General features: G+C 39.5%; 1 protein-coding gene across 1 annotated transcript in view; it reads right to left on the minus strand.

Moving 5' to 3' along the window:
- Positions 1 to 8,845: 8,845 nt before the first annotated feature.
- Positions 8,846 to 25,834, minus strand: part of CFAP53 (cilia and flagella associated protein 53) — a 57,787-nt gene continuing 40,798 nt past the window's right edge. The window contains exons 6-8 of the mRNA XM_036918613.2: positions 16,514 to 16,730; positions 14,720 to 14,822; positions 8,846 to 12,009 (exon numbers count right to left, since the gene is read on the minus strand). Of these exons, the coding sequence (XP_036774508.2) occupies positions 11,781 to 12,009; positions 14,720 to 14,822; positions 16,514 to 16,730 (549 nt within the window). The 3' untranslated portion in view covers positions 8,846 to 11,780. The remainder of the gene's footprint in view (positions 12,010 to 14,719; positions 14,823 to 16,513; positions 16,731 to 25,834) is intronic.

Consider the following 25,834-nt stretch of genomic DNA (forward strand, 5'->3'; position numbering starts at 1 on the left):
ACTGGAACAAAAAGTTATAAAATTCATGTGGAACCACAAAAGACCCCCGAATAGCCAAAGCAATCCTGAGAAGGAAGAATAAAGCAGGGGGGATTATGCTCCCCGACTTCAAGCTCTATTATAAAGCCACAGTAATCAAGACAATTTGGTACCAATGGAACAGACTAGAAAGCCCAGATATAAACCCAAGCATACATGGTCAATTAATACAAAATAAAGGAGCCATGGATATACAATGGGGAAATGACAGCCTCTTCAGCAGCTGGTGTTGGCAAAACCGGACAGTTAAATGCAGAAGAATGAAACTAGATTATTGTTTAACCCCATACACAAAAGTAAACTCAAAATGGATCAAAGACCTGAGTGTAGGTCATGAAACCATAAAACTCTTAGAAGAAAACATAGGCAAAAATCTCTTGAATATAAACTTGAGCAACTTTTTCCTGAATACATCTCCTCAGGCCAGGAAAACAAAATAAAAAATGAGCAAATGGGACTGCATCAAACTGAAAAGCTTCTGTACAGCAAAGGACACCATCAGCAGAACAAAAAGGCATCCTACAGTATGGGAAAATATATTTGTAAATGACATATCCAACAAGGGGTTAACATCCAAAATATGTAAAGAACTCACATGCGTCAACACCCAAAAAGCAAATAACCCTATTAAAAAACAGGCAGAGGATATGAATAGACACTTCTCCAAAGAAGAAGTTCAGATGACCAACAGGCACATGAAAAGATGCTATACATTGTTAATTATCAGGGAAATGCAAATTAAAGCCACAATGAGATATCACCTCAGACCAGTTAGGATGGCCAACAGAGAAAAGACAAGCAGCAACAAATGCTGGCAAGGATGCAGAGAAAGGGGAACCCTCCTACACTGCTGGTGGGAATGTAAAATAGTTCAACCATTGTGGAAAGCAATACAGAGGTTCCTCAAAAAGCTAAAAATAGAAATTTTTAGTTTTGACCCAGGAATTCCACTCCTAGGAATTTACCCAAAGAAAACAACTTCTCAGATTCAAAAAGACATATGCACCCTATGTTTATTGCAGCACTATTTACAATAGCCAAGATATGGAAGCAACCTAAGTGTCCATCAGTAGATGAATGGATAAAGAAGAAGTGGTACATATACACAATGGAATACTATTCAGCCACAAGAGAGAAACAAATCCTACAATTTGCAACAACATGGATGGAGCTAGAGGTATTATGTTCAGTGAAATAAGTCAGGCAGAGAAAGACAAATACCAAATGATTTCCCTTATTTGTGGAGTTTAACAAGGAAGCAAAACTGAAGGAACAAAATAGCAGCAGACTCACAGACTCCAAGAAGGCACTAGCAGTTACTAAAGGGGAGGGGTAAGGGAAGGTGGGTGGGGAGGGAGGGAGAAGGGGATCATGATTGCTGCACATGGTGTGTGGGGGTCATGGGGAAGACAGTGTAGCTCAGAGAAGACAAATAGGGACTCTGTGGCATCTTACTACACTGATGGACAGTGACTGTAATTGGGTGGTGGTGGGGACTCAATCATAAGGGTGAATGTAATAACCACATTGTTTTTCTTGTGAAACCTTCATAAGAGTGTATATCAATGATACCTTAATAAAAAAATAAAAAATTAATTAAAATACATTTTTAAAAAAGAAAGACAGTAGATGCTTAAGCCAAAGATGTGATAATACCCTCAGGGAGAGCTGGGGCGGTGCCCAGTAATTAAAAACATAATCTTTCTATAATAATACCTAGTGAGATAATTTTAAGTAGTTTTAATGTTTGTTTAGGTCAGATTTTGCTGCTAAATAAGGTTTAGCATCAACATTTCTGGTTTTGGAGCTTTCTGGATTTTGCAGTTATAGATGAGGTTGGTGGGCTGGTCTGTCTTCTGCAGTGTACATGGAGGAGGGCTGGCCTCCGAGCTTCTCAGAGATCTAGACCCTGGGTGCCCCCAGCACCGCTGGTGCCTCTGTCCTTCTCTGAGGCAGTACAATTCAATTCAGCATTTGTTGAGGGATACCTATGTGCGAAGCACTGTTCTAGGTACTGTGAGAGATTGTAAGGGGAATAAGATGGGGCTCTGTCTTAGTCGGCTCGGGTTGCCGTTAACAAGAGACCACAGGCTGGGGGCCTTAAACAGGTGACATTTTCTCAGTCTGGAGGCTGCAAGTCTGAGATCCAGGTGCTAATGAACCAGTTGGTTTCTGGTGAGGCCTCCCTTTTTAGCTTGACAGTCATTACCTTCTCACTGCACCCTCACATGGCTTCTTCTCTGTGCATGCAGAGAGCAGTCTGTGGTGTTCCTTCCTCTTCTTATAAGCATACCAGCCCTATCCAGTTAGGGTACCACCCTTACTGCCTCATTAAACCTAATTACCTCATAAAGGCCCTATCTCCAAATAGTCACATTGCGGGTTAAGGATTTAACATATTTTAACAATTTGAGGGACACAACCCTGTTCATAGCAGGCTATTTCCCTCAATTAGTTCAAAGTCTAGCAGCCAACACAGGCCAGATCACAGCTCAATTGCTGTGTGTGATAGAAAAGACACACAAAGGGCTGGGAGTGAGCAGGGAGGCAGGGCCCCTTCAGGAGTCTGGGAAGAGTGCGGATGGTGAGGTGACATTTGAGGAGAGCTCTCAGTAAGGCAAGGCTGGAATTCCACAGGGCAGGTGGGAGCAGGCACAGGACACTCTGGAGCAATGCTGAGGAAGGTGTAGCAGCCGGAAACGTGTGTGTGTGGAAGGACAGGTGTCCGTTAAGGAAGCGGTGACTGTCAGTTCTGTGCAGCTGACGAATTGTTGAAATCCAGTTATTTTTAAAATAGTCAAACATGCCAATGTTTAGCCATTTAGAGGCTGCCAGCTCTCCACACCTTAGGACACCTCACCCAACAGCTGTTACCTATCTATAAGCTAAGGCCTTGCAGTGATAAGGCTAAGTTCTCTAACCCAGAGACTTCCTGCCATGCTGTTGAGCAACATCACCTCCCCCAGGAGGTCCCCTGTCCTCCTCCCCTGCCAGAGACCCTTCGTCTCCAGCAAACCTCTGAAAGGTCTCAGTCTCCTGCAACCCTGGAAAGCATCACCAGTTGGAGCTCATGTGAGCTCCTGCCACCTCTGGCCATCTCATTCTTCCTTGATCAGCCCCAAATCCACTGAACCTCTGCAGAGACGCAGAGGGAAACCTGACATTGAAGGAGGGGCCTTTACTCGGTGACCAGAGACACACAGGGGCAAATTGCCTTTCACTTTACCCCATGCTCTCCACACCAACCTAACCTGCTGCCAGCTCTGGGTGGTCTCTCACCTGAAAGCCCTGGAACTCTAGGTTTCTGCACCCAGAGGGGCAGCAAGAGCAGACATGTGCCGTGGGTGTGCGGTCGTGATGAGAATCTGAAAATCCTAGCTTCCCCAGCAGGGGGAGAGAGTGCAAACACATCACACTGCCATAGGGAGCCCTGTACTTGCTCTTTGCCAACGCCTGTGGCTACTGGAGCTACAAGACACTTCCTGCTCAGAACTGGGAACTGTGACGATCCCTGCCTCTGGTGACTCGTCTCCTGGCCCAGCTGCCTGCGACCTTCGTATGCAGCCTCTTCACTGTTAGGGGTCTCTGCCTCCTGACGGCCAGCTCCAGCCTGCTGCTGGCCATTGCAGGTCTACTCTGAGCCTGTGTCTCTCACCTTGGCCTTACCTCATTTCAGCCTTGCTCGGCGCTCTTAAGTCTGGGTGCTAACGAATCAGAAAGAAGTCTCTACGGTTGCCCTTTCACTCTGGCCATGGATTCTTTCTTGTTTCCCCCAGAAAAAAATGGGGAGGTATTTTCTGTGGACTTGCTCTTGGCAAGGCCTTGTGTTGGAAGCTTGAGATTGTCAGAGTGTCTGAGACTTGGTACCTGCTTTAATCAGCTCAGTGCCTAGTCGGAGAGCACACACATACACACAAAATATGCTGAAGAAAGCAAGCACAGGTCAAATCATAAGTGCTCAGAGTTTGTCTGGCCTTGCAGGGCCCTGTTAAATTGCTCCCCTCTGCCCCCCATATTCCAGGGACGATTCTATCCATTGCACCAGGGTCCACCTCAGGCACATGCCCTGCACCACTCTGCTTCCCTGCCCAGGGCTTTCTCACAGCCCCCTTAGCCTCTCACCTATGGTGGGGGAGCCAGTGCCCCAACAAGCACCCCTCCACCAAAGTGGGCAGGAGTGGGTGATGAATACCCCACCCCCACCTTGGGCGGTACACACCTGTGAGCTTTCTATGCAGCTCCTCATTAGGCCCCCGGAGGGGAAAGCAGTGACCATCTTAAAGGCATTCTTGTACTGGCTCCTCCCCTTCAACTCTGCCCACCCTGCCCTTCTGCTTCCGAGTCACCTGTCCAGTGACTTAACGTGCAGAATTTGGGCTAGGCAACCTTCTTGGTCCCCTCTAGCTCTAGAAACACCTGAGTTTTTAGACAAGAAAAGTAAATCCCAGAAAGTCCTGCTCAAGGTCACACAGCTGGTTAATGGCACACAGGGCAAGAGCCTCGTGTGAAACTATCTTGTTATGTCAGCTTTCCCAGAACTGTATCAACAAAGCCATTTCTAATAAAAGCCCCCTATCATGATGCTTGGAAGCACTAGGCTAATAACCCTCAGCCTTGATCCAAAACACCCATCTTATAACTTTACAGAAAAGAATTGACATCTGAAGGCAATTTTGGTTCCCAGAGCCCTCATCCAGCCAACAGCTTCACAGGAGACAGAACCACATTTTTTTATCGTGACCTGCACTAGATGTGATAAAATCTCTTTTCCAGTTATTTCAGGGGCTTCTCTATATAGGAAGCTATTTTTTTTATTAGATGAAACTCTCATCTATATTCTGAAAGGCTGTTCGCCCAGTTTATATAAGTTATTCAAAACATCAGAAGGATGGTTTATAGAAGGAAAAATATTCACGCCCATGTGTAATTTATAGAATGTGTACCAATAAGTGTACTTGATGGATTTGTACCAAAATGCTGTTAGCAAACATAAAAGTGTGGCTAGAGACCACAAAGTGATGGAAATGGAGTGAAAATAGCCTCATGCTATATATTCCTGAACAGCAAACCTTAAAGGGCATATTGGTTGGTTAAGAGTGTGCTTTGATAACAAATTGGATTTTGGTTAAGAAATCATGATGTTATGTAATGGAGAATGTGCTAAACAAAGAGACAGGATATTTCTTTGGGCTTCTGTTTCTTCTTCAAAATAAAGCAAACTAATGAAAATATTTGTGATGGGTCTTTCAGCTCTAAGTATCTATAATTCATTGATTTTGCCCATACTACCTGTTATATGTAGGCAGTAAAGCAGAGAGACTAAAAGCATGAACTCTATAGCCAGGCTCGGTTCAAATGCCAGCACCATCATTTATCAACTGGGGTGTTTTCCAACACCAACTACCAATTCTGTGATTACAGATACCAACATTCAACAATTCAATTCAGTTCTGACACTACCCGGAGCTAGCTCAGACCATACAGATTAAAGGCTCAGTCCCACAGGACTGCCCCCCAACTTCAAATGTCAGCCACAAGTTGCAAGGAACAGCCAAACAGAAGCAGTACCTAGGGCACAGTTTGGGAGGCAGGGCTTCCATGCCCTCTCTGGTACCATCCTTCCAGCTCCTCTATGCACTCACCAGCCAGAGCTCTCTGAACATTGTTATTCAAGCAGTGTTACACACCTTAATCTCCAGCCTCTCCCCTTTCTGGAGCCCCTTTCATCAGCCATTTCTGGGTGATGCTGAAAGTTCCAATCCTCAAATCACTAGGTCTTTTGGGGGACCAGGTCCATCTTGAAGCTATCAAGGAGTCGCATCCCAAGTCCCCTCATTAGCATAAACTCAGGTGTGCTCAAAAGGGGATACTTATGGGGTACAGAAGACACTCCCATCACTCAGGAAATTCCAAGGATTTTAGAGGCTCTGTGCCAGTAACTGAGAACACAAACCAACTATTTATTATACCATGCTAACCATGTGCCTTGGCAAGTTTCTTAACCTGTCATGCTTTGGCTTCCTCTGCTGTAAAATGGGTATGATAGTAGTACTTCCCTCAAAGAGATGCCATGAGGATTAGATGAGTAAACACAGTAAAAGCAGCAGGGTGGTAGCTAGTGCTTGTTAAGTACTATATGAAGTACCTGTATAAAGTTTTGCTGCCATTGTTGGTCTTTTTCATTAGACTGAAAAATAGAGGGAAAGGTCAACATAAAACAGGGCAAAGTCAGAATAACTTCGGAAACAGTGCTGTTTATAAGCATAAAAATTAATTCCAATTAACAAAGTGTTGCCAGATAGAGACCTTGCCAGGTTTTCATTAATAATGAGGTAGAGTCACCAGTAATAAGCACACTAGTAACTTATATACAAATAGGAGGTGATAAAGTTAGTTACTACTTTGTTCATTTCAGTATTAGCTTTTCCTTGTCTTGTTTACAACAGGCAGGTAGGGCCTGCCAAGGACAGGACAATTGTGCCTACATTTTTTTTAACTGTTATTGGAGAGTGGGAACTCAATTGTGGGTTGCATTAAATGAGGTATAATGCACTGATGAAAGGAGGTGATGGTCCCATGGTATTCTACTCTGCAGACCTCTTCCGGACTGCTTTTGTCTCATTCTATCACAAACCTGGAAAAATGAGGTATGACCACTAGAGGGCAAACTGATGATGAAGGGTGTGGAGCAGATGGAAATTAGAGGTGTTATGTGAAGAATAAATGGCTAGAGACATCACAGTAGCCTTCAAATATCAGATTTAGTCTGTAAAGCCCCAGAAACCCAACACCATGTCCAATGGTGGCTGTTTCAAGAAGGTTGATTTAAAAAAAAAAAAAAAAAGCTCTTAATGGAAATACATCACACGTACAGAAATACAGAAAATTACACAAATCCTAATGTACAGCTTAAATAATTTTCTCCAGGTGAACAATACACTGAATAACCACCACCTAACCAAATAGAACATTAACACCCAAAAGTAAGTCCCCCCTGCCCCATCCCTCTCCACAAAAGGATAATCACCTGACTGCTAACACCAAAAAGTAGTTTTACCTGCTTTTGAGCTTTTCATAAGTGGAAGTTCATAGCACACATTGTTTCATGACTTATTTTTCTCATCATTATGTCCTCGAGGCCCATCCATGCTACTGCATGTAGCAAAGTTCATTCTCATTGTATATAGTATTTTCCATTCTACTTTGCATGGGCCTTTGGACTATATCTAATTTAGAACTATTATGAATAGTGCTGCAATGAACAATCTTATCCATGTCATTTACTGCATATATATATATATTTCTGTTGTGTAAATACCTAGGAGTGGAATTTCTGGATCACAGGGTATACATATTTTCAACTTTAGTAGATACTGCCTAATAGTATCCCAGAGTGACTGTTGAAATTCATATTCTTACCTTCAGTTTATGAGAGTTCCAATTGCTCAACATCCTCACCAGTACTTGTTTGCCTGTCTTTTTTACTTTACCCATTTGGTGAGTGTGCAGGGTTATTGCATGGTAGTTTTAATTTCATTTCTATGATGAATAAAAATGTTGAGAATCTCTTCACCTGATTATCAATTGGCCACTTTCCTTTTCTCTTTTGTGAAGTGTCAGCACAAATCTCTTGTCCATTTTTCTACTGGGTTATCTTTTTCTTATTGATTGTAGCAGTTGTTTATATATTCTGGAAATGAGTCCTTTGCTAAATGTATGTTTTGCAAACGTCTTCTCGAAGAGATAGATTTCAGTATGATATAAAGAATCTCCCTATCTCTGGAAAAGTTCAGAGAGAAAAAGTGGCCACAAATTAGGGATGCTGAAGAGAATACTTGCACTGGGTAGATGGACTAGATAATAACAATAAAAAAAACATAGAAAATGTACTGTTAATCAAATTATTTGTACATACTTGACTTCATTTGACCCTTTTAGAACCTAGCAAGATAACACTGATGTCTTTGCCCATTTTTTAAATTCCTGCTTAATTTAAAAATGTTTAAGCTTGGCTTCCTAGGAGTTAGGCTAGGTCAACATAATTTAGTGGTCAGTCAGTGGTTGAGCTAGTAAGCTTCTACCATTTGCTGATGGATCTGTGTGAGGATTAGGGAACACATTCAAAGTTTAGGTCACTTGCAAACCTGCCCCAGCCTTTACCTTCTACATGTGCATGGCTTCACATGTGGCCGAGGTAGACTGCTAGTGCCTGCTCAGGTCTCTCATGAGCATGCATGTAGCTTTATGTCTATGTAGACTTCCAGACCATGAAGAATATGTTGGAGTTTATCAAAGCCCATTATAGCTTTCATGTTCCCCAAATCTTCCTGTTAAATTAGTGGAAATACATCAGTGTCTTGGCATAAATACTTGGCATCAACTCAGATGTGATCTGTCTGCCCCAACCAGTATCACAACCTCAGCTGTGATGTTGGCCTTTCTCACTTGCCACTGAGAATACTATCATCTTGACAATGCCCCAACTTTCCAATTCTGCTTCCTCTAGCAATGAGGCTGCAGGTTTCCCTGGTAGAACTACTGCTCCGTGCAGCTGAATGGGATATGCAAGCAGCGCAGGTCAAAATACCACAGACTCCACCATTCTTACCAAAGTTTAGTAGATTTTCTTGAATAAATGCTTCTCAATTTGTTACATACCTTTTCAGAGTCCTTAAAGGCTGTTTGGGGCAATGTTTCCCATTTTATCATTGTGTTTCAGGAAGAAGATTTGCAGAGCTCCTTACTCAACCATTCCCCAAATTCCCTCCCTGCTTTAAGGATACTTCCCAGAAAACCCATATAACCCTTCTACTTACATATCTTTGGCCAGAATTTAGGCACCTGGACAAACACTGTTTGCAAGCGAATGTAAGAGATGTAATCTTTATTTATACAGCAGCATGCTCAGTCAAACTCACATTCGTTCATAGTTATACACATTTGTGCACACATACGCATTACACACAACAGAAACCAAGGTCCTGTTAATTTGAGAGAGAAGAGAAAACAGAGAATTTGGTAGGCAATGAATAGTCTGAATAAGGCCACATTGTGCTTTATGGATAGGCAAAATAAATATAAAGATGACAGCATCCCTGAACTAGTCTATAATGTCATCTGAATGAAAATACTAGTGAGATAACCAAATTATGCTAATATTGATTTGGAGAAAAATTTATGATAGTTATATAGCTATGAAAAAAAATTTTTAAAGAAGACCAAAGAGGTGAAATCAGCCCTATCAGATAATAAGATGTCAGGAATCCAAGCCCTTTATAGTTTCCTTCTCTGTCATCAATAGGGCAGAAAACCTATGAAAAATGTTTGCATTCATATGATGAAAGGCTACTTTCTTTTGCATACAAATAAGTAAGAAAAAGATGAATAGTATAATTTAACAATAAGGTGGTTTTTACTTTTTGTTTTTAAGAATTGCTTTAATCTTCCAAGTACCATATTCTTGGTAGGGAGCTATTTATGTCTGGGGTCATGGAAGAACACTGGATGGAGAGGCCACAATTTCCAGTTCTTCTGTAGACATTGAATACCAAAATAACACCCAAATTCCAAAAAGAATGAAAGAGGTACATTACTATGGACCCCTTATAAGTTAAAATAATTGAAAGGAAATTTTATGAATATTTTCTGTGTTTAAATTAGACAACTCAGATGAAATGGACAAATTCCTAGAAAGGCACAAAGTACCAAAACTAACTCAAGAAGAAACAGAACACCTGAACAGATCTATGCCAATAACAATATCAAATAATCAATAAAAAATAATCTTTCCACAAAGAAAGCCCAGGCAGCATCTCTGATGAAGTCTATCAAACATTTAAGCAAGAAATAATACCAATCTTTTACAAACTCTTCCAGAAAATAACGGAGGAGAAACACCTTCTAACTCATTTTATGTGACCAATAATATCCTGCTACCAGACAAAGACATCACAATAGACCTAGATCCAAGATACACAATAGACCAAGATCAACATAGTGGGGGAAAAAAAGCAAATGAATGCAGCAACATATTAAAATATATATATATATAAACCATGACCAAGTGGTGTTTATCCTATATATGCAAGGTTAGTTTGTATCTTACAGTAACTTAACATACTATATTGATAGAATAAAGAACAGAAACCACATTTCAATAGGTACAGAAAAAGCATTTGATAATATCCAACACCTCTTCCTATACAAACTAGGGATAGAAGGGACATCCTCACATTGATAATGGGCAGATGTGAAAACGCATAGATAATATCAATGGTTAAAGAATGAATGTTTCCACTTAATGAATGTCTATTCTCACCACTTCTCTTCAATATCATATTGGATATTTCACTGACCAGTGCATTAAGGCAAGAAAAGAAAGAAAAGGCATTCAGATTGGAAAGAACTAAAACTGTCTTTATTTGCAAACAACATGATCCTGAATACAGAAAACCCTACATAATCTCAAAAAACAAAAAACCTACTAGAATAAGCAAGTTTAGTAAGGTCCCACACAAGATACAAGGTCCATATGCAAAAATAATTATATTGTTGTACATTAATAATGAATAATCCAAAAATGAAATTAAGAAAACAATTACATTCATGATAGCACCAAAAAGAAATACTTAAGAAGAAATTAAACAAAAGAAGCAAAAGTCCTGCACACTGAAAACTACAAAACATTGCTGAGAAAAATTAAAGACAACCTAAGTGAATGGAGAGATAGACCCTTTTCATGGATTAGAGGACTCATTATTCTAATGTTAAGATGGCAGTTCTCCCAAATGCACCTGTAGATTCAATACAATCTCTATCAAAATCTCAGCAGACATTTTTATAGAAACAGACAAGACGATCCTAACAATTATATCATATCATGTTACTCCTCTGCTCAAAACTCTGTAACAGCTTCCTACAGCCAAGTGAAAGCCAGTCTTTACCATGACTCCAAGGCCTTACATCATCTGGCCCCCACTGCCTTTCTGATTAATCTCTCCCTATTCACTCCACTCCAGCATAAATGCTATTTCTGAAATGCACTAAGCAAATTTCTGCCCCAGGGCCATTGTACTGGCTCTTTCCTCTGTCTAGGAAGTTTTCCCTCCAGATAACCAGATAACTAGTAGAAGGGCTAGTTCATTCAAGTATCGTCTGCTCAAAGAACTCTCTTCTGACCATCACATAAAAAATAAACTAGCACTCCAGTCATTTCCTGCTTTATAGCACTTAACACTTATCACTTGATTCCACCAGGAGGTAATCAAGTGTTGCAAAAGCAGGGGTTTATTTTGTTGTTGCTGAAGTCTCAGGATCTAGACTAGCACCTAACAAATGGGAGGCACTCAGTAAATATCTGTTTAATGACTGAATATGTGAGTTAATGAAAGTGGATGATAGTCCCAGCTCTATCTGCAAAAATGCCCTGTTAATATTATGAATTATATATGATAGAAGAGAAAGGAGGCAAGAAGAAATGGAATAAAGTGTAGTGTAGCTATTAATAAGTGAATAAGAAAAGGAGGAATGGGATAAGTTAGGAAAATAACTGTTAGATGAAGTACGTCATTCATATTTGTAAGTATATGAAGTCTAAAAAAGGGACAGTTTAATTTGAAGGAAGAAATTTATGTGTAATTATACAAACTCAGAGAACAAAACAGTTTAACCATGAGTTAGATGCATACTATAGCTAAAAATATTAAAAGACTAAGAAAAAGTATGCATTGCAGTTTATGGAACTATGGTGGAGGCTTATTAGAGCATGCCCTCCGCATGGGATGAATGTTTCGGAGTGGCACTTGATGCGTGGACAGGATCTCCCGAATCTTGTCCTGGCAAATCTTGTTTGCTGCCATTCCTGCTTCAAATTCTCGGCGTTCCTCTTTTTTCTCCGCTTCCCGGGCCTGCTGCTGGTGGGACATTTGCATCTGTAGTTGCTTCCTGTACTCCTGGGCTAAACCTGAGCGTCTGAAGTATTAGAAACGTCAAAGTATAAAATTATAAAAGTGAGCATTTGGATTTATTTAGTGAATTACAGTTAGAATGTAATTTCTGAAGTCAAATTAAAATGCCCATTAAAATCAGGGTGAGTGGGGAAGAAACAGATGAAAAATTCAATAATGTGTTTATTACACAAAAACAATTAAGATAATCTTAGAAACAAACATTGATTTTTAGAGAGGGATGCTTCCTCCCCACTCTAAATATTTACTGCGATGTGGAGCCAATCCTTGGCCTCTCGCCATCCCCCTCTCTCACTCCTGTGCAAGGAGGAAGTGACTTATCTTTCTGTAACATCGGGAACAGACTAGTCGGCCTGTTTTCCACTCTGCTCCCTTTCAAAGGGCCATGCCCCTGCAGGGGAGGCCTGCGCTGGTCCAGCACTGCTGGTGGCTGGGTAGGTGAGTTTGCCTCATTCTGCTCAGTATTAACCAGACAATTTCCTCCATATATAACTCCTCACATTTTAAAATTTATAGTGTGATTGTTTTTACTGTGGTAAAAAACACAATGTACAATCTACCATCTTAACTATTTTTAAGTGTACAGCTCAGGACTGTTAAGCACATTCACACTGTTGTGAAACAGACCCCCAGGCCTTCGTCATCTTGCAAATATGAAACTCTATTACCTGCTAAACAGCAAACCTCTTTTCTGGCTCCCTGCCACCCCATCTGACTATTCCAGGTACCTCATCTAAGTAGTGTCATTCTATGACTGGCTTATTTCATTTAGCATAATGTGCTCAGAGTTTATCCATGCCATGGCGACTGACAGGATTTCCTTCCTTTTTAAGGCTGAGTAATATTCTATCCTAGGCACAGACCACATTCTGTTTATCCATTTATCTGCTGATGGACATTTGGGTCATTCCCCCCACTTGTCTCCTGTGAATAGTGCTGCTGTGAGCACAGCTGTGCAAATATCTCTTTGAGGTCCTCTTCTCAATCATTTTGGACATATACCCAGAAGTGGGGCTGCTGGATCCCAATTTTTTGAAGAAACTCCTTACTGGTTTCCATAGTGGTTGCACCACTTTACAATCTATAGGCCACATTCTCAACATCAGCTTTTATTAGAAAGAAAGATTATAACATGCACGTGCCTCTATGGCAGATTTTATTTTCCAAAGATGGCCATGGTGATATTGTCTCTCCCATATGCTTTTCTACAATGTGAACCTCTACTCCTCTTATCAAAAAGTAGAACTTATTTCTCCATCCCCTTGAATCTGGAATGTGCCTGGTGATGACTATTATAATCAACTGAGTATGACAAAAGTGATGCTATGCCAGTCGTAGGTATAGCCCTTAACTTGCCTGGCAGCTTTCTTTTCCTGTCCCTTGGAATGTTTGCTATTGCAGCTTTCCCTGATCAGACCAGCCACCATATTGGGAGAAGCCCAAGCCACATGGTGAGGCCACATGTAGGTGTTCTAGGTGATAGCATCAGATGAGGTTCCCAGCTACAGTCAGCATACACTGCCAGATATATGAGCAGGTATCTTAAGTGCCCACTCCAGTTGAGCCTTCTGATGAATGTACGTAGCCCCAGCCAACATTCAACTTGCACCATGTGACAGACCCCAAGCAAAAACCATCCAGCTGAGCCTTGTCAACCATAGACTCATGAGAAATCATCATAACTCACTTCAAATCACAAATTCTTGATGTTCTGTTATGCATCAATAAGTAACTGTAATACCTGCTGCCCATACTTGTTTTGCTTATCTCTCAGTTGATTTAGAAGTAGTGCAGGGAAGAGAGTTGCTATTCATTAAATCCCACTCACATCTCCAACAACAGACTTTTCAAAAGTAGGAAGGAAAAACCTCTAGAGAAGAAGCAGTAGCAGGAAGTCAGTAGGGTAGGCCAGTTACTGTTGTCAGTACCCCAAACTGACATTAGGCTCAGGCACTTAAACTATACTCTTTCTAGAAACAAAAGAACTTATTTCTATGCACAATGTATGGCTGAGTCAAGGACAAGCACCAGGGACAGGGAGGGTGACCAGCAATTAGAGGAGCCAGATCCTCTTCCTCCACCACACTAGTTGCCTGAATTGGGTATCAAGGCTGAAAGTGAGAAGGGACTGCTGTGGTCTGAGAAAGGCTGCAAAGGGGTTCTGCCTATTTCCTCCGCCTAAGCCTGACTGGTAGCAGAGCAACACTTGTCAACAGAGGCGGTGGTATTTCCCAAAGCACCCGGAGCATTTCAGTTTTCCAGGCCAGTGAAGCTGCAAAAATCCTCCAGAGGACACTTGCAAGAATTCCTATCCCCCTAAGCTGTTCCTGCTAATCTAACTAATCAGGCCACACTGTATTTCAGAGTTTATTTCATGAGGGATAAAAGTGTCTTGTTATTTCATTAAGGTGTGGGGTTGGTCTCTATCTTTTTTAATTGTTTCCAATTTGTTTTATTTCCTAAGACATTCGTCCAGTTTAATACCTATTGTGTATAATCATAACGTACACAATAGCAATAGAATTTAATGTTGCCAAGATGGTTGGTGCTCATTTTTATATGAAATTCTATAAACTGACTTGAGCTTTTAGGACAAATGTAGTACTGATATAAAATAATCTCAATAATGCATGTATTATGACACCTTATTCTCAATGTTAAAAATCTCTTTTTTTTTAAGTTAGTAAATAATAATAAAGAAAACAATATCATACCTTGCAAAATTCTCCTCCTCTTCACGGTTAAGCTCTTTAAGACCTTCATTTATGCGTTCCTTTTCCATAGAGCATTCTTCCTGTTCTTTGGCTTTTCGCTGCACTAAGAAAGACAAAAGCTATTTTTACTAGTCATATAGTCGTCTCCATTCAGAAAAGAATAAGCTGTAGGTTCTTATGTGCTGTGATTGACATAGATTTTCTCTTTGTCATTTTGCATTGACAATGTATCATTGGCCGTTTTCAAGCCAAATTACCACTATTAAAACACTTCTCACCTTCCTCTTTTTGAGGACAGTTCTATTGACACTTTATGTTAGTAAGAGTTTATTTATTAAAAAATAAACACTGGAAAAAGCATTAGTATAGAAGGTATTTATAAATTATATAAGGAGAACTTAAGCATTCTAGTAGAAAAAAATAACAAAGAAAATTAAGTTCACAAAAGAATAAATACAACTGGGAAATATACATCTGAAATGTACATATCTTTGGTCCCAAAATCCATTTATAGGAACTTATTTAAACAATTATATATGAGCCAAATAATAGCTATAGAGATAGTAATCTGCAATGCTAAAATAGTAGTAAAAATATTCAAAACAATCTGAAACTCCATTACTTGTGTTTAGATGAAATAAATTATGGTCCATTTTTATAATGGACATTTAGACAGCATTACAAATCCTATAACTGAAGAAAAATGACCTGGAAAATGTTTATGATAAGTGGAAAATGCAGGCTGTAAAACAATGTATACAATATGATCCTAATTTGTGAGGGGAAATTATGTACATAGTAAAATACTGGAAGGATATATATGAAGTTGTGAATAGTAGCTATTCCTGGGGGTTAGAATTATGGTTCATTTAGTTTCTTTGTTTACAAATAGTTCCAAAACTTAAATTTTCCATGTTTTCTTAATATATTCTAAAATATTTATCTGTGTGGGTTAACACAGAAATCTTTTTAGCTTGTAAGTTTTCTTCTCATTTTCTTAAAACTTCATCTAATAATGACTTGACAATTTTCAACTACTGTTATAATTCCTGGAGTGGAGAATCAATCAATAGAACCAAGTTAAGCTTTCTCTTGCAAAGACAACTAGTGTGAAGTCTAACCGTATCCTAATAATAAATCAATTGCCTCTTCAGTTCACTGGACCACACATAGAATGGTGGAAATCTTGGAGGTGGCAGTTCATCCCCTCAACAAATATTTCCTTTTATGACCAAACACTGTTTGAAGCTGAGGGAATACAATGGTGTGCTAACAGATATGTGAGCAAGCCACAGTGAAAGCCTCAGAAAGAAGATTTATTATGAACAGGGGAACAAGAAAGGAGACATGTGAGCTAGCTTAAAGGATGTCCAGAATTTCTCAAGATCAAAAGCATCATAGGTTCTACCCTAGCAAAGGTATGCAGGTGTAGAGATACCTGCGGAAAGAAAAGAGGGACAGATAAAAGGGACGAGGGGGGAAATGTGTGTCTGTCACATCTTCTCACTCTCCTTTATAATCACTAATGCTCACAGATGGTTCAAAGGACATACTGTTCCTTTAACCTTGAGAACATCTCCTGCATGACTGCACCAAATCTGCTGGGATATAAAACTCTTCAAGCTTATATGTCTCATACTCAATTATGTAAGTTCTGCCAAGTGGGGATCTTGCCTTAATCTTTTTTATATCTCTCATTATTTCACACATAATATTATAAACTTAATAAATATTTTGTTTGCTACTTGTTGAATTACGATCCAACTATAATATAATTATAATGCATTTCCTTACACTTTTCTTGAACTTGAAGTTTTCTTGTACACATGACCTCATTCACAAGTTGTTTCCTTGCCTCCTTTTCAAGTCTCAGCTCCTTGTCCTTCTCAGCCAACTTCTTTTCCTTCTCTTCCTCTAATATTCTGTCCAATTCTTTCTCCTGAGCTTTTTCTTCCTCCCATTGTTGTGCCAAATACTGACGATATATCTTCTGTTCTCTTATCAAATCTTCCTACATAACATAAAAATTACCTCACATTGTTATAACTTCTAGGTGTGATAATGATATGGAGAGGTTTAAAAACAATCTTTTAGAGCTATAATCCCAGTCTTTAAGAACTACATACAGAAACTTTTACATATGAAATACTATGTCTAGAGTTTACTTCAAAATATTCAGGTATGGTGGTATGGAATGAATGGGAGTATAGATGAAACAAAAATGGTTACTAGTTGATGGCTATTGAGGCAAGGTGATGGACACATGGGAACTCATGTACTCTTTGGATCTGTTGAAATGTTTCATAGTATAGTTTTGAATAAGTTAATCCACTTTCCCAAAGTGTTTCTCAAGGCAGTTCTCAATTTTAGAAATGGAGAACAGATTAGTTGTTGCCAAGGGTTAAGAAGAGGGTAGGGACAAGAGGAAAGTTGGTGTGTCTATAAAAGGGAAATATGAAGGATCCTTGTAGTGATGGATATGTTCTGTATCATGGCTGCATCAGTGTCAACATCCTGGCTCTGATTTATATGATCATTTTGCAAGGTGGTGTCATTGAGAGATGCTGAGTGAAGGGCACATGGGATCTCTCTGTATTATTTCTTACAACTGTATGTGAATCTACAGTTATTCTAAAATAAAATATTTAATTAAAGAACATAGTAGCAGACTTATGATTTCCAGTCTGGCATGAAAGGGGCTTAGAAGTTGTTACTCTGTCATAATAAGTAAGAAGATGAACAATCTGAAAAAGTAACAACTATCTTCGATCCACAGAGGTGAGGTCTTAGGGCAAACCACAGACCCCAGAGTTGTAGAGCCAGACAGGTGAATATAGAGAATCACAATTTACCATAGTAGAAACCCATGAGCAGAAACTTATTGGGAACCAGTGCTGTACAGGAAAATCTGAACTTAAATTAATAAATTGATGGAAGTTCAGTGTGGACAACTCTTAAGAGTCAAAAACTCTAAAAAGGCCCAGTCATGGGGTGGTGGTAGTGAGGCACATTTCTATGAGTTCTACCTCCTGGAGCTCTACCAGGTTCCCACAGTGAGTATCAGAGAACAATCTGCTCATGGTTCCAGAAGGTAGACGGGGAAAGGAACCACTCTGAAACACACCAGAGCACATAACTGGTACAATAACAGCATGACTCACTAGCACAAATGGCAATGGATAGTCGACTGGTGTTAGATTTCCTACTGACTGAACAGGGTACAATCTGTTCTATACAGGGCACTTCTCACTTCATGTACATTAACACTCAGGACAGGCACAGTCCAAACTCCAGAAGATATCTCAAGAGATACAGACCACACAAATTGTAATTAAAGTATTTCAACAAATTCTCACACTCCAAGGTATCTGACCTTTTCTTTTCCTGACTCTCGGCATGCACTTGAGGGCAATGGCTAAGAACTGGATTCCAAACAATAGTAAGTCTATTCATTACAGGCTTCATCATTATTGCTTTGGTTAAATACACTTTACAATAGCTTTGTAAATAACTATATATTTAATATGTAAATATACCTATGCCTTTAACATATTCCCTATACAAGTGATTGCTATTCCTGATGCTGATGAATCACAGGATAGATTGTCAAGAGTTTAGCTAAACTACTGTACAGTGTTGCTGTCTTGGCATCCATTTGGTTTGGTCAAGGAGCCTGAAGTGACCTGAAATTGACACTGGCCTCTCATGCACATTCATGCCCTAGAGAGCAACCACAGTCATAAGCAAATATAAGTTCCTGATATGACTTCCCCAATAGCCCCTGTGATCAATAGTTTTCCCTACCTCCCAATGCCTTCCCCTTATGTGCTTCTTAGATAAAACCCCCGTGAAGCTTACTAAAACCCTGCTCTTTTGGTTTAGACTGACAAATCTGGCCTTAGCCTGGGAAACCAAAGAGCTTCATCCATGAATCCTATTAAAGGCATGTGCCCAGGTCCTGCCTCTCTTTGTCTGTACTCTGTCTTGACTTCCCTGTGTGGCCCTTGGAGACATACCGTATACTCCCCCAGGGCCTGTGAGTAATAAACTGTTCTATTTCAATTTATCTTATGGTGTGTTGTTGAACCACAGGCTTACCATTCAGCACCCTGTGCTACACTTAATAAGTGTTAACTTGACAAATTTATACCATATACAACAAAAGCAATGTTTAGAAGGAAATTTATAGCAGTGAATATATATGTAATATATGTATATTTCCTAACATATATAAGGAAAGAACAAAGATATAAAATAACCTAAAATTCCAGCTTGGGAAATTTAAAAAGAAGATCAAATTAAATCCAAAGCAAGCAAAAAATTAATTAATTAATTAAAATAGCAGCAGAAGTCACTGAAATTGAAAACAGGAAATCAAGAGAAAATCAATGGAAACAAAAGTTAGTTATTTAAAAATATCAGTAAACCTCTAACTAGACTAAAAGAAGGGGAGAGGGACAAAAATCACTAATATCAGAAATGAGAGAGGAGACACCCTTATAGATCCAACTGACATTAAAAGGATAAGGAAGAAATACTGTGAACAACATTATGTTCATAAGAATAATAACCCAGAGAAAATGGACCAATTCTTTGAAAGACAGAATCTGCCAACATTCACACCAGAAGGAGAGTATAATCTGAATAGGCTTATATTTATTATTAAATAAACTTAATTATTAATTAATAATCTTCTCAAGCAGGAAAAAAAAACAGGTCCAGATGAGTTCACTGATGAATTCTACAAAACATTTAAGGAAGAAATTATTCCAATTCTCTGTAATCTCTTTCCCAAGATAGAAGCAGAAGGAATACATCCTAACTCATTCTAGGAAGCCAAAATGATCTTAATACCCAAAGAAGACAAAGACATTACAAGAAAATGATATACTAATATCTCTTGTGAACATAGATGCAAAAATCCTCAACAAAATAGTAAGTCAAATCCAGCAATGTATACAAAGAATTATATATTACAACCAAGTAGGATTTAATCTATATATGCAAGACTGATTCAACGTTCAAAAATCAATTAATGTAATCTATCACATTCAGCTAAAGAAGAAAAATCATAAGGTCATATCAATAGATGGAGAAAAAAATTTGACAAAATCCAACATCTATTCATGTTAAAAACTTTCAGTGAACTAGGAAAAGAGGGGAACTTCCTCAACTTGACAAAAAATAGCTACAAAAATCCTACAACTAACATCATACTTACTGGTAAGAAATTGGCAGCTTTTTCAACTAAAATCAGGAATAAGGCAAGGAAGACCCCTCTCAGTAGTCCTTTTTAACATTGTACTGGAAGTCATAACTAATGCAATAAGAGAAGAAAAGGAAATAAAAGGTACATTTATTGTGAAGAAAGAAATACAATTATCTTTGTTAAAAAAATAATACAATTATCTATGTAGAAAATCTGAAACTCCTGGAACTACTAATTATAGTAAGATTGCAGGATACAAGGTTAATATATAAGTCTATTGCCCTTCTGTATGCCAGCAATGAAAAAGTGGCATTTGAAATTAAAAACACAGTACCATTTACATTAGTACCCTCAAAAGTGAAATACATACATGAAAATCTAATAAAATATTAGATTTAAATAATATTTATATATTTTATATAATATTTATGATTTATATAATATTTATGTTTATAAATTTATATGAATTTTATATTTATATAATATTAGAGCTATATAAGGAGAAGTACAAAACTGATTTAAAAAATTGAAGAACTACAGAATAGGGAGATGTTCCATGTTCATGGATAGGAAGACTCAATATTGTCAATATGTCAGTTCTTCCCAACTTGATCTATAGATTAAGTACAATAACAATTAAAATCCCAGCAAGTTATTTTGTGGTTATAAACAAAATCCCAGCAAGTTATTTTGTGGACAAAATGATTCCAAAGTTTATATGGAGAGGCAAAAGACCCAGAATTGCCAACTCAATATTGAAGGACAAGAACAAAGTCAGAAGACTGACATACCCAACTCCAAGACTTACTTTAAAGCTAAATTAATCAAGACAGTATAGTGTTGGTAAAAAAAACAGACAAATAATAGATCAATAGAAAAGAATAGAGAGCCCAGAAATAGACCTACACAAATATAGTCAACTGATCTTTGACAGAGAAGCAAAGACAACAAATGGAGTTAAGAGGGTCTCTTCAACAAATGGTGATGGCACAGCTCTATATCAACATGAAAAAAAAAATGAATCTAGGAATAGACCTTACATCCTTCACAAAAATTAACTTGGATCATAGACCTAAATGTAAAGCACAAAATTAAAAACTCTTGGAATATAACAGGAGAAAATCTATACGCCCTTGGGTTTGGAGATGAGTTTTTAGATACAACACCAAAGGCATAATCCATAAAAGAAATTGATAAGCTGGTCTTCATTAAAATTAAAAAATTTTGCTCTGTAAAAGATATTATCAGGAGAATGAAAAGACAAGCCACAGATTAGGAGAAAACATTTTTAAGACATACCTAATAAAGGATCGTTACCTAAAACATACAAAGAACTCTTAATATTCGATAATAAGAAAACAAACAACCTGATTATTTTTTTTAATGAGCCAAAAACCTCACCAGATAAGACAGCAAATAAACACATGAAAAAAATGCCTGTGATATTGTGACTTGGTCTTTATCTACTTCTGGCACAGAGCTCCTAAAATCCTTAGACTTTCCCAAATGCTAATAATGACAATGGTTTCTTTTGTTATGTTAATGGATGACTTTTGGGCAGCACGTATAATTGGGGGCTGGTTGACAGGGAGAACTAACTGTATGATTAGAAGGCTGGTACTTTTAGTCCCATCCACCTGACTTTCGGGGAGCTGAGAGGGGCTGGAGGGTGAATAAATCGCCAGTGGCCAATTATTTAATCAATTATCTATGTAATGAAGCCTCTGTAAAAGTCCAAAAGGAAAGGGTTTGGAGAGCTTCCAGTTTGGGGAACCAGAACAATTTTCTGTTACTGTGCCAGGTCCCAAACTCCACAAGGACAAAAGTTCCTTTTTTCAAGGCCTTTAACCTATGTAGCTCTTCATCTGGCTGTGGATCCATACCTTTTAATATCCTTTGTAATAAACTGGTAACCCAGTAATTGGGTTTCCTGAGTACTGTAAGCTGCTCTAGCAAATTAAGTGAACCCAAGGAGAGAATCATGGGAACCTCTGATTTATAACCAGTTGGTCAAAAATGCAGGTAAAAACCTGTACTTGTAATTGGCATCCCAAGTTGGAGGGTGTTGTTGGAAGCTCCAGTTTGTAGGGGTTTGGTCAGAAGCCCAGGTAACAACCTGGGCTTATGACTGGAGTCTGAAATGCAGGGAAGTCTTGTGGGACTGAGCCCTTTACTTGTGGAATCTGATGCTATCTCTGGATAGATAAGTGTCAGAATTGAGTTGAATTGTGGGAGGCCCAGCTGGTGGGTGTCCTGAGCATTGCTTGCTGGTGTGAGGGGAAAACTCCCCTTCCACACACTGGAATTGGGTTCAGAACCCTTACTGCTCCACATCATATGTCATCATGGAAATGAAAATTTAAACAATAAGATATTACTACATCTAGAATAGCAAAACACTGACACCACCAAATGCTGACAAGGATATGGATCAACAGGAACTCTTATTCATACTGGTGGGAATGCAAAATGGTATAGCCACCTTGGAAGATAGTTTGGCAATTTCTTACAAAACTAAATATACTCTTACCATATGATCTATCAGTCACACTCCTTGGTATTTACCCAAATGAGTTGAAAACTTATGCCACACTAAAACCTGCACATGAATGTGTACAGCAACTTTATTCATAATTGCCAAAACTCAGAAGCAACCAAGGATGTCCTTTAGTAGGTGAATGGATAAATAAACTGTGGTATAGCCATACAGTGGAATATTATTCAGCACTAATAGAAAATGAGCTACCAAGTCATGAAAAGATATGGAAGAAACTTAAATGAATATGAATCAGCGAAATAAGTCAATCTGGAAAGGCTACATACTATGTGATTCCAACTGTATGACAAAACTATAGAGACAGTAAAAAAGATCAGTGGTTTCTAGGGGTTTAGAGTTGGGGGACAGGAATGACCAGGTGGAGTACAGTGGACTTTTAGGCTGGTAAAATTACTCTGTATGATACTCTTATGGGAAACACATGTCATTATACATTTGTGCAAGCCCATAGAATGTACATCACCAAAAGTGAGCCTTAATATAAACTATGGACTTTGGGGGATAATGATATGTCAAGTAGGTTCATCAACTGTAATAAATATACCACTCTAGTAGGGATATTGGTAATGGGGTAGTCTATGCACTGGGAGGCAGAAAGCATATAGGAAATTTCTGTATCTTCTGCTCTGTTTTTCTGTGAAACTAAAACTACTCTAAAAAATAAAGTGTTTTTTTTTAAAAAAACATTGTACCTATACCAACTTCCAGGCATAGTTTATCACTATTTCCTGAGATCCCATCCTACTATCACAGTACTAACACAATGTTATAGAATAAGATTTCTAAAAATTCAGCGAGCATCAGAATCACCTGGGAGAGCATGCTAAAACATACATTTCTTGTGTGTGCCAAGATCTAGACTTGGAAATTCTGTTTTGGAGCTTAAGACTTTCTAACAACCTCCCAGATGCTGCTGCTGCTGCTGGTTGGTGGACCACACTTAGAGTATAACACTGTTACAATTTATTATACATACGGCTGGCCCCAGACTGAGAGCTGGGTGGGGAGAGATGGCAGAGTAGGAAGGCAAGGAAGAAACCTCCTCCCACACACACCAAGGTAGCAACTACAGCAAATACAACTAGACCTGACAATGACCTGAAGAATAAAAAACAGACCACCTACACCTGGTGAAGAAGAGAAGACCACACAGAGAAGGGTAAAGTGGCAGAGTCATGATCAGTCAAGACCCCAGCCTTTCCAAGTCCCAGTCCACAGGCAGTTAGAAGAAGAATGGAGGGAGGAGGGGATAGGCACTCAGAACTCTTGCACACCTGGCCCTGGGAATCTGCTCTGGGGTCACTGGGTTTTGGTGATTAGTGGGGCTAGACACAAGAGAGAGTTGGATCACTCTGGGAGGCTGAGACTCCAGCTACTTGTGGATGACAGGCAACGCTCTGCCTAGCCCACTAAGACCCAAAACGGAAGGGGCAGTTTGAAAGATTTGCCAGCAGGTGAAGGATGGATGGAGTGTTCTCCACAGGAGAAAGGTCAGGTGAATGACACTTCCCAAGCCCTATCTTAGCCCAAAAGGTAGGGCACTCATGGGTGCCCCAAACACTCCATCTCCCTTTGCTGGAAGCTCAGCCTAGAGGCACTTCCCTGTGTACCCGCCAAGCCTGCTCAGCCCAGCATATCAGACTTTACTGCCTGGCAGCCAGAAGGAGACTTTGCTGTCTGGTAGGCAGAGGTAGGTATTCCCAGCTTTCTTGGCCATGTCTCAGCCCAACTTAGGAGACACCTGAGGGAGCTAGCTCCAAGTGCTCCTTCCTCCTTGCAAGCCACCCAGCCTGGTGCCACACATGCCTCCACCGCTGTGCAACTTCCCCAGAGCCATGCCACTGCTATGCCTACACCAGCTGAGGCAAACTGCCGACCATAGTGGACTGTGATAGACCATTGCTGGCAGACAGACGGAAAAGCAGCTCCACCCATAGCCCACCAACAGCAACTAGGGCTCCACTGAAAGGGAGAACCAGGAATTGGAGAATACAGAGTCCTGAGCTTCTGGACACTATAGGACACCTTCTTTGTAAAGTCATTACTCTCTAGACCAGGAAGCATAGTAGATCCATCTAATACAAAGGAAGAAACACAGAAATCCTAACAAAATGAAGAGTCAGAGGAATATGTTCCAAACAAAACTATAGTATAAGACACCAGAAAGAGGACTAAATGAAACTGAGGTGGAGCAGGGACATGGGACAAGCATCATGATTAACTTTTCCTGCCTATGATGAAAAATGCCAAGATATAAATAGTACAGTAAGAACAGGAGGGACTCCATCTTAAGGCTAAGATTCATTTTAAAAACCAAGGAGTTAGGATGTAAGGTTCCTAACATATTTTGTGGTAATAAGCCAACAACTGACCCTGTCTTAAGGCAGGGCAAGCAGTCCTAAATATGTTCCCACTGCTTGAGGGTAACCACTATCTTGGAGAAGAACAGGATTAAGAAATTTATTGTGTTGAGTTCATCTTATAGAATATCTAGAAGACTATGGATGGTGACATAACATCAGTCACCAGAGATAGACATCATGAGACCACATGTTAAGCCTATGCCCCATCTGTGGCCCTTTGCCCCATCCCTGAAATTCTTCAAAAACAGAATCCTAAGCCTTTAAGCATGCTTCCTCTTTGCCCACACTCCCCTTTCATCAAGTGCCCACTTTGCCTTAAATAAAGCCTTCTCACTGCTCAACTTACTGCATTTTGTCTCTGCATTCTTCCAGTGGTGTCTTTGTTTGCTATGCCATTCAATTTTCTAGACTTAAGCACTAGTCTTCTCTCTGTGTGTTCTACTTTAGTCAAGAGCTACTGAGATCTCTGATTTGGGCTTGCAAGTTCCTGACACCTGGGTGACCCAGACAGGACTGCAGCTGTACAATCATGCTCTTTAATAACCTGCCCAAAAATCTTTCTTTGCTTTGGGAAATTCTCAGAACATAGTCTCACTCCATTCAGTGTTCCATGGTTCCCCCAAATCCTGGGGTGGTAGGGGCTTAGTTCCCTGCCATGCAGATTCAAGTGGACACTGGATTCCAGGTGACTCTGGCTTCAGGAGTTGGCAAGAGATTTGTCCTATGCCAAGCAGAGATCAATGAGCTTCCCTTTCCTCACTCTGTTCTTCCTTGCTCTCTGCAGCCTACACAGCTGCTGCTCACTAATGCTCTCACTTTAATGAATTCCTTCCTTACATACACTTGTTCAACTGTTTGAGAATTCTATCTCAATCAGAGTCATGAACCCTCCCCTGTCCAAGGTTGATGTTTCACCTAGTGTACAGGGACAGACCTCCCCAGATGAGTTTCCTAACAAAAAATAGAGATCACCAATCTTCTTGATA

This window comes from Manis pentadactyla, chromosome 6, assembly GCF_030020395.1.
Source record: "Manis pentadactyla isolate mManPen7 chromosome 6, mManPen7.hap1, whole genome shotgun sequence".
NCBI lineage: Eukaryota > Metazoa > Chordata > Mammalia > Pholidota > Manidae > Manis > Manis pentadactyla.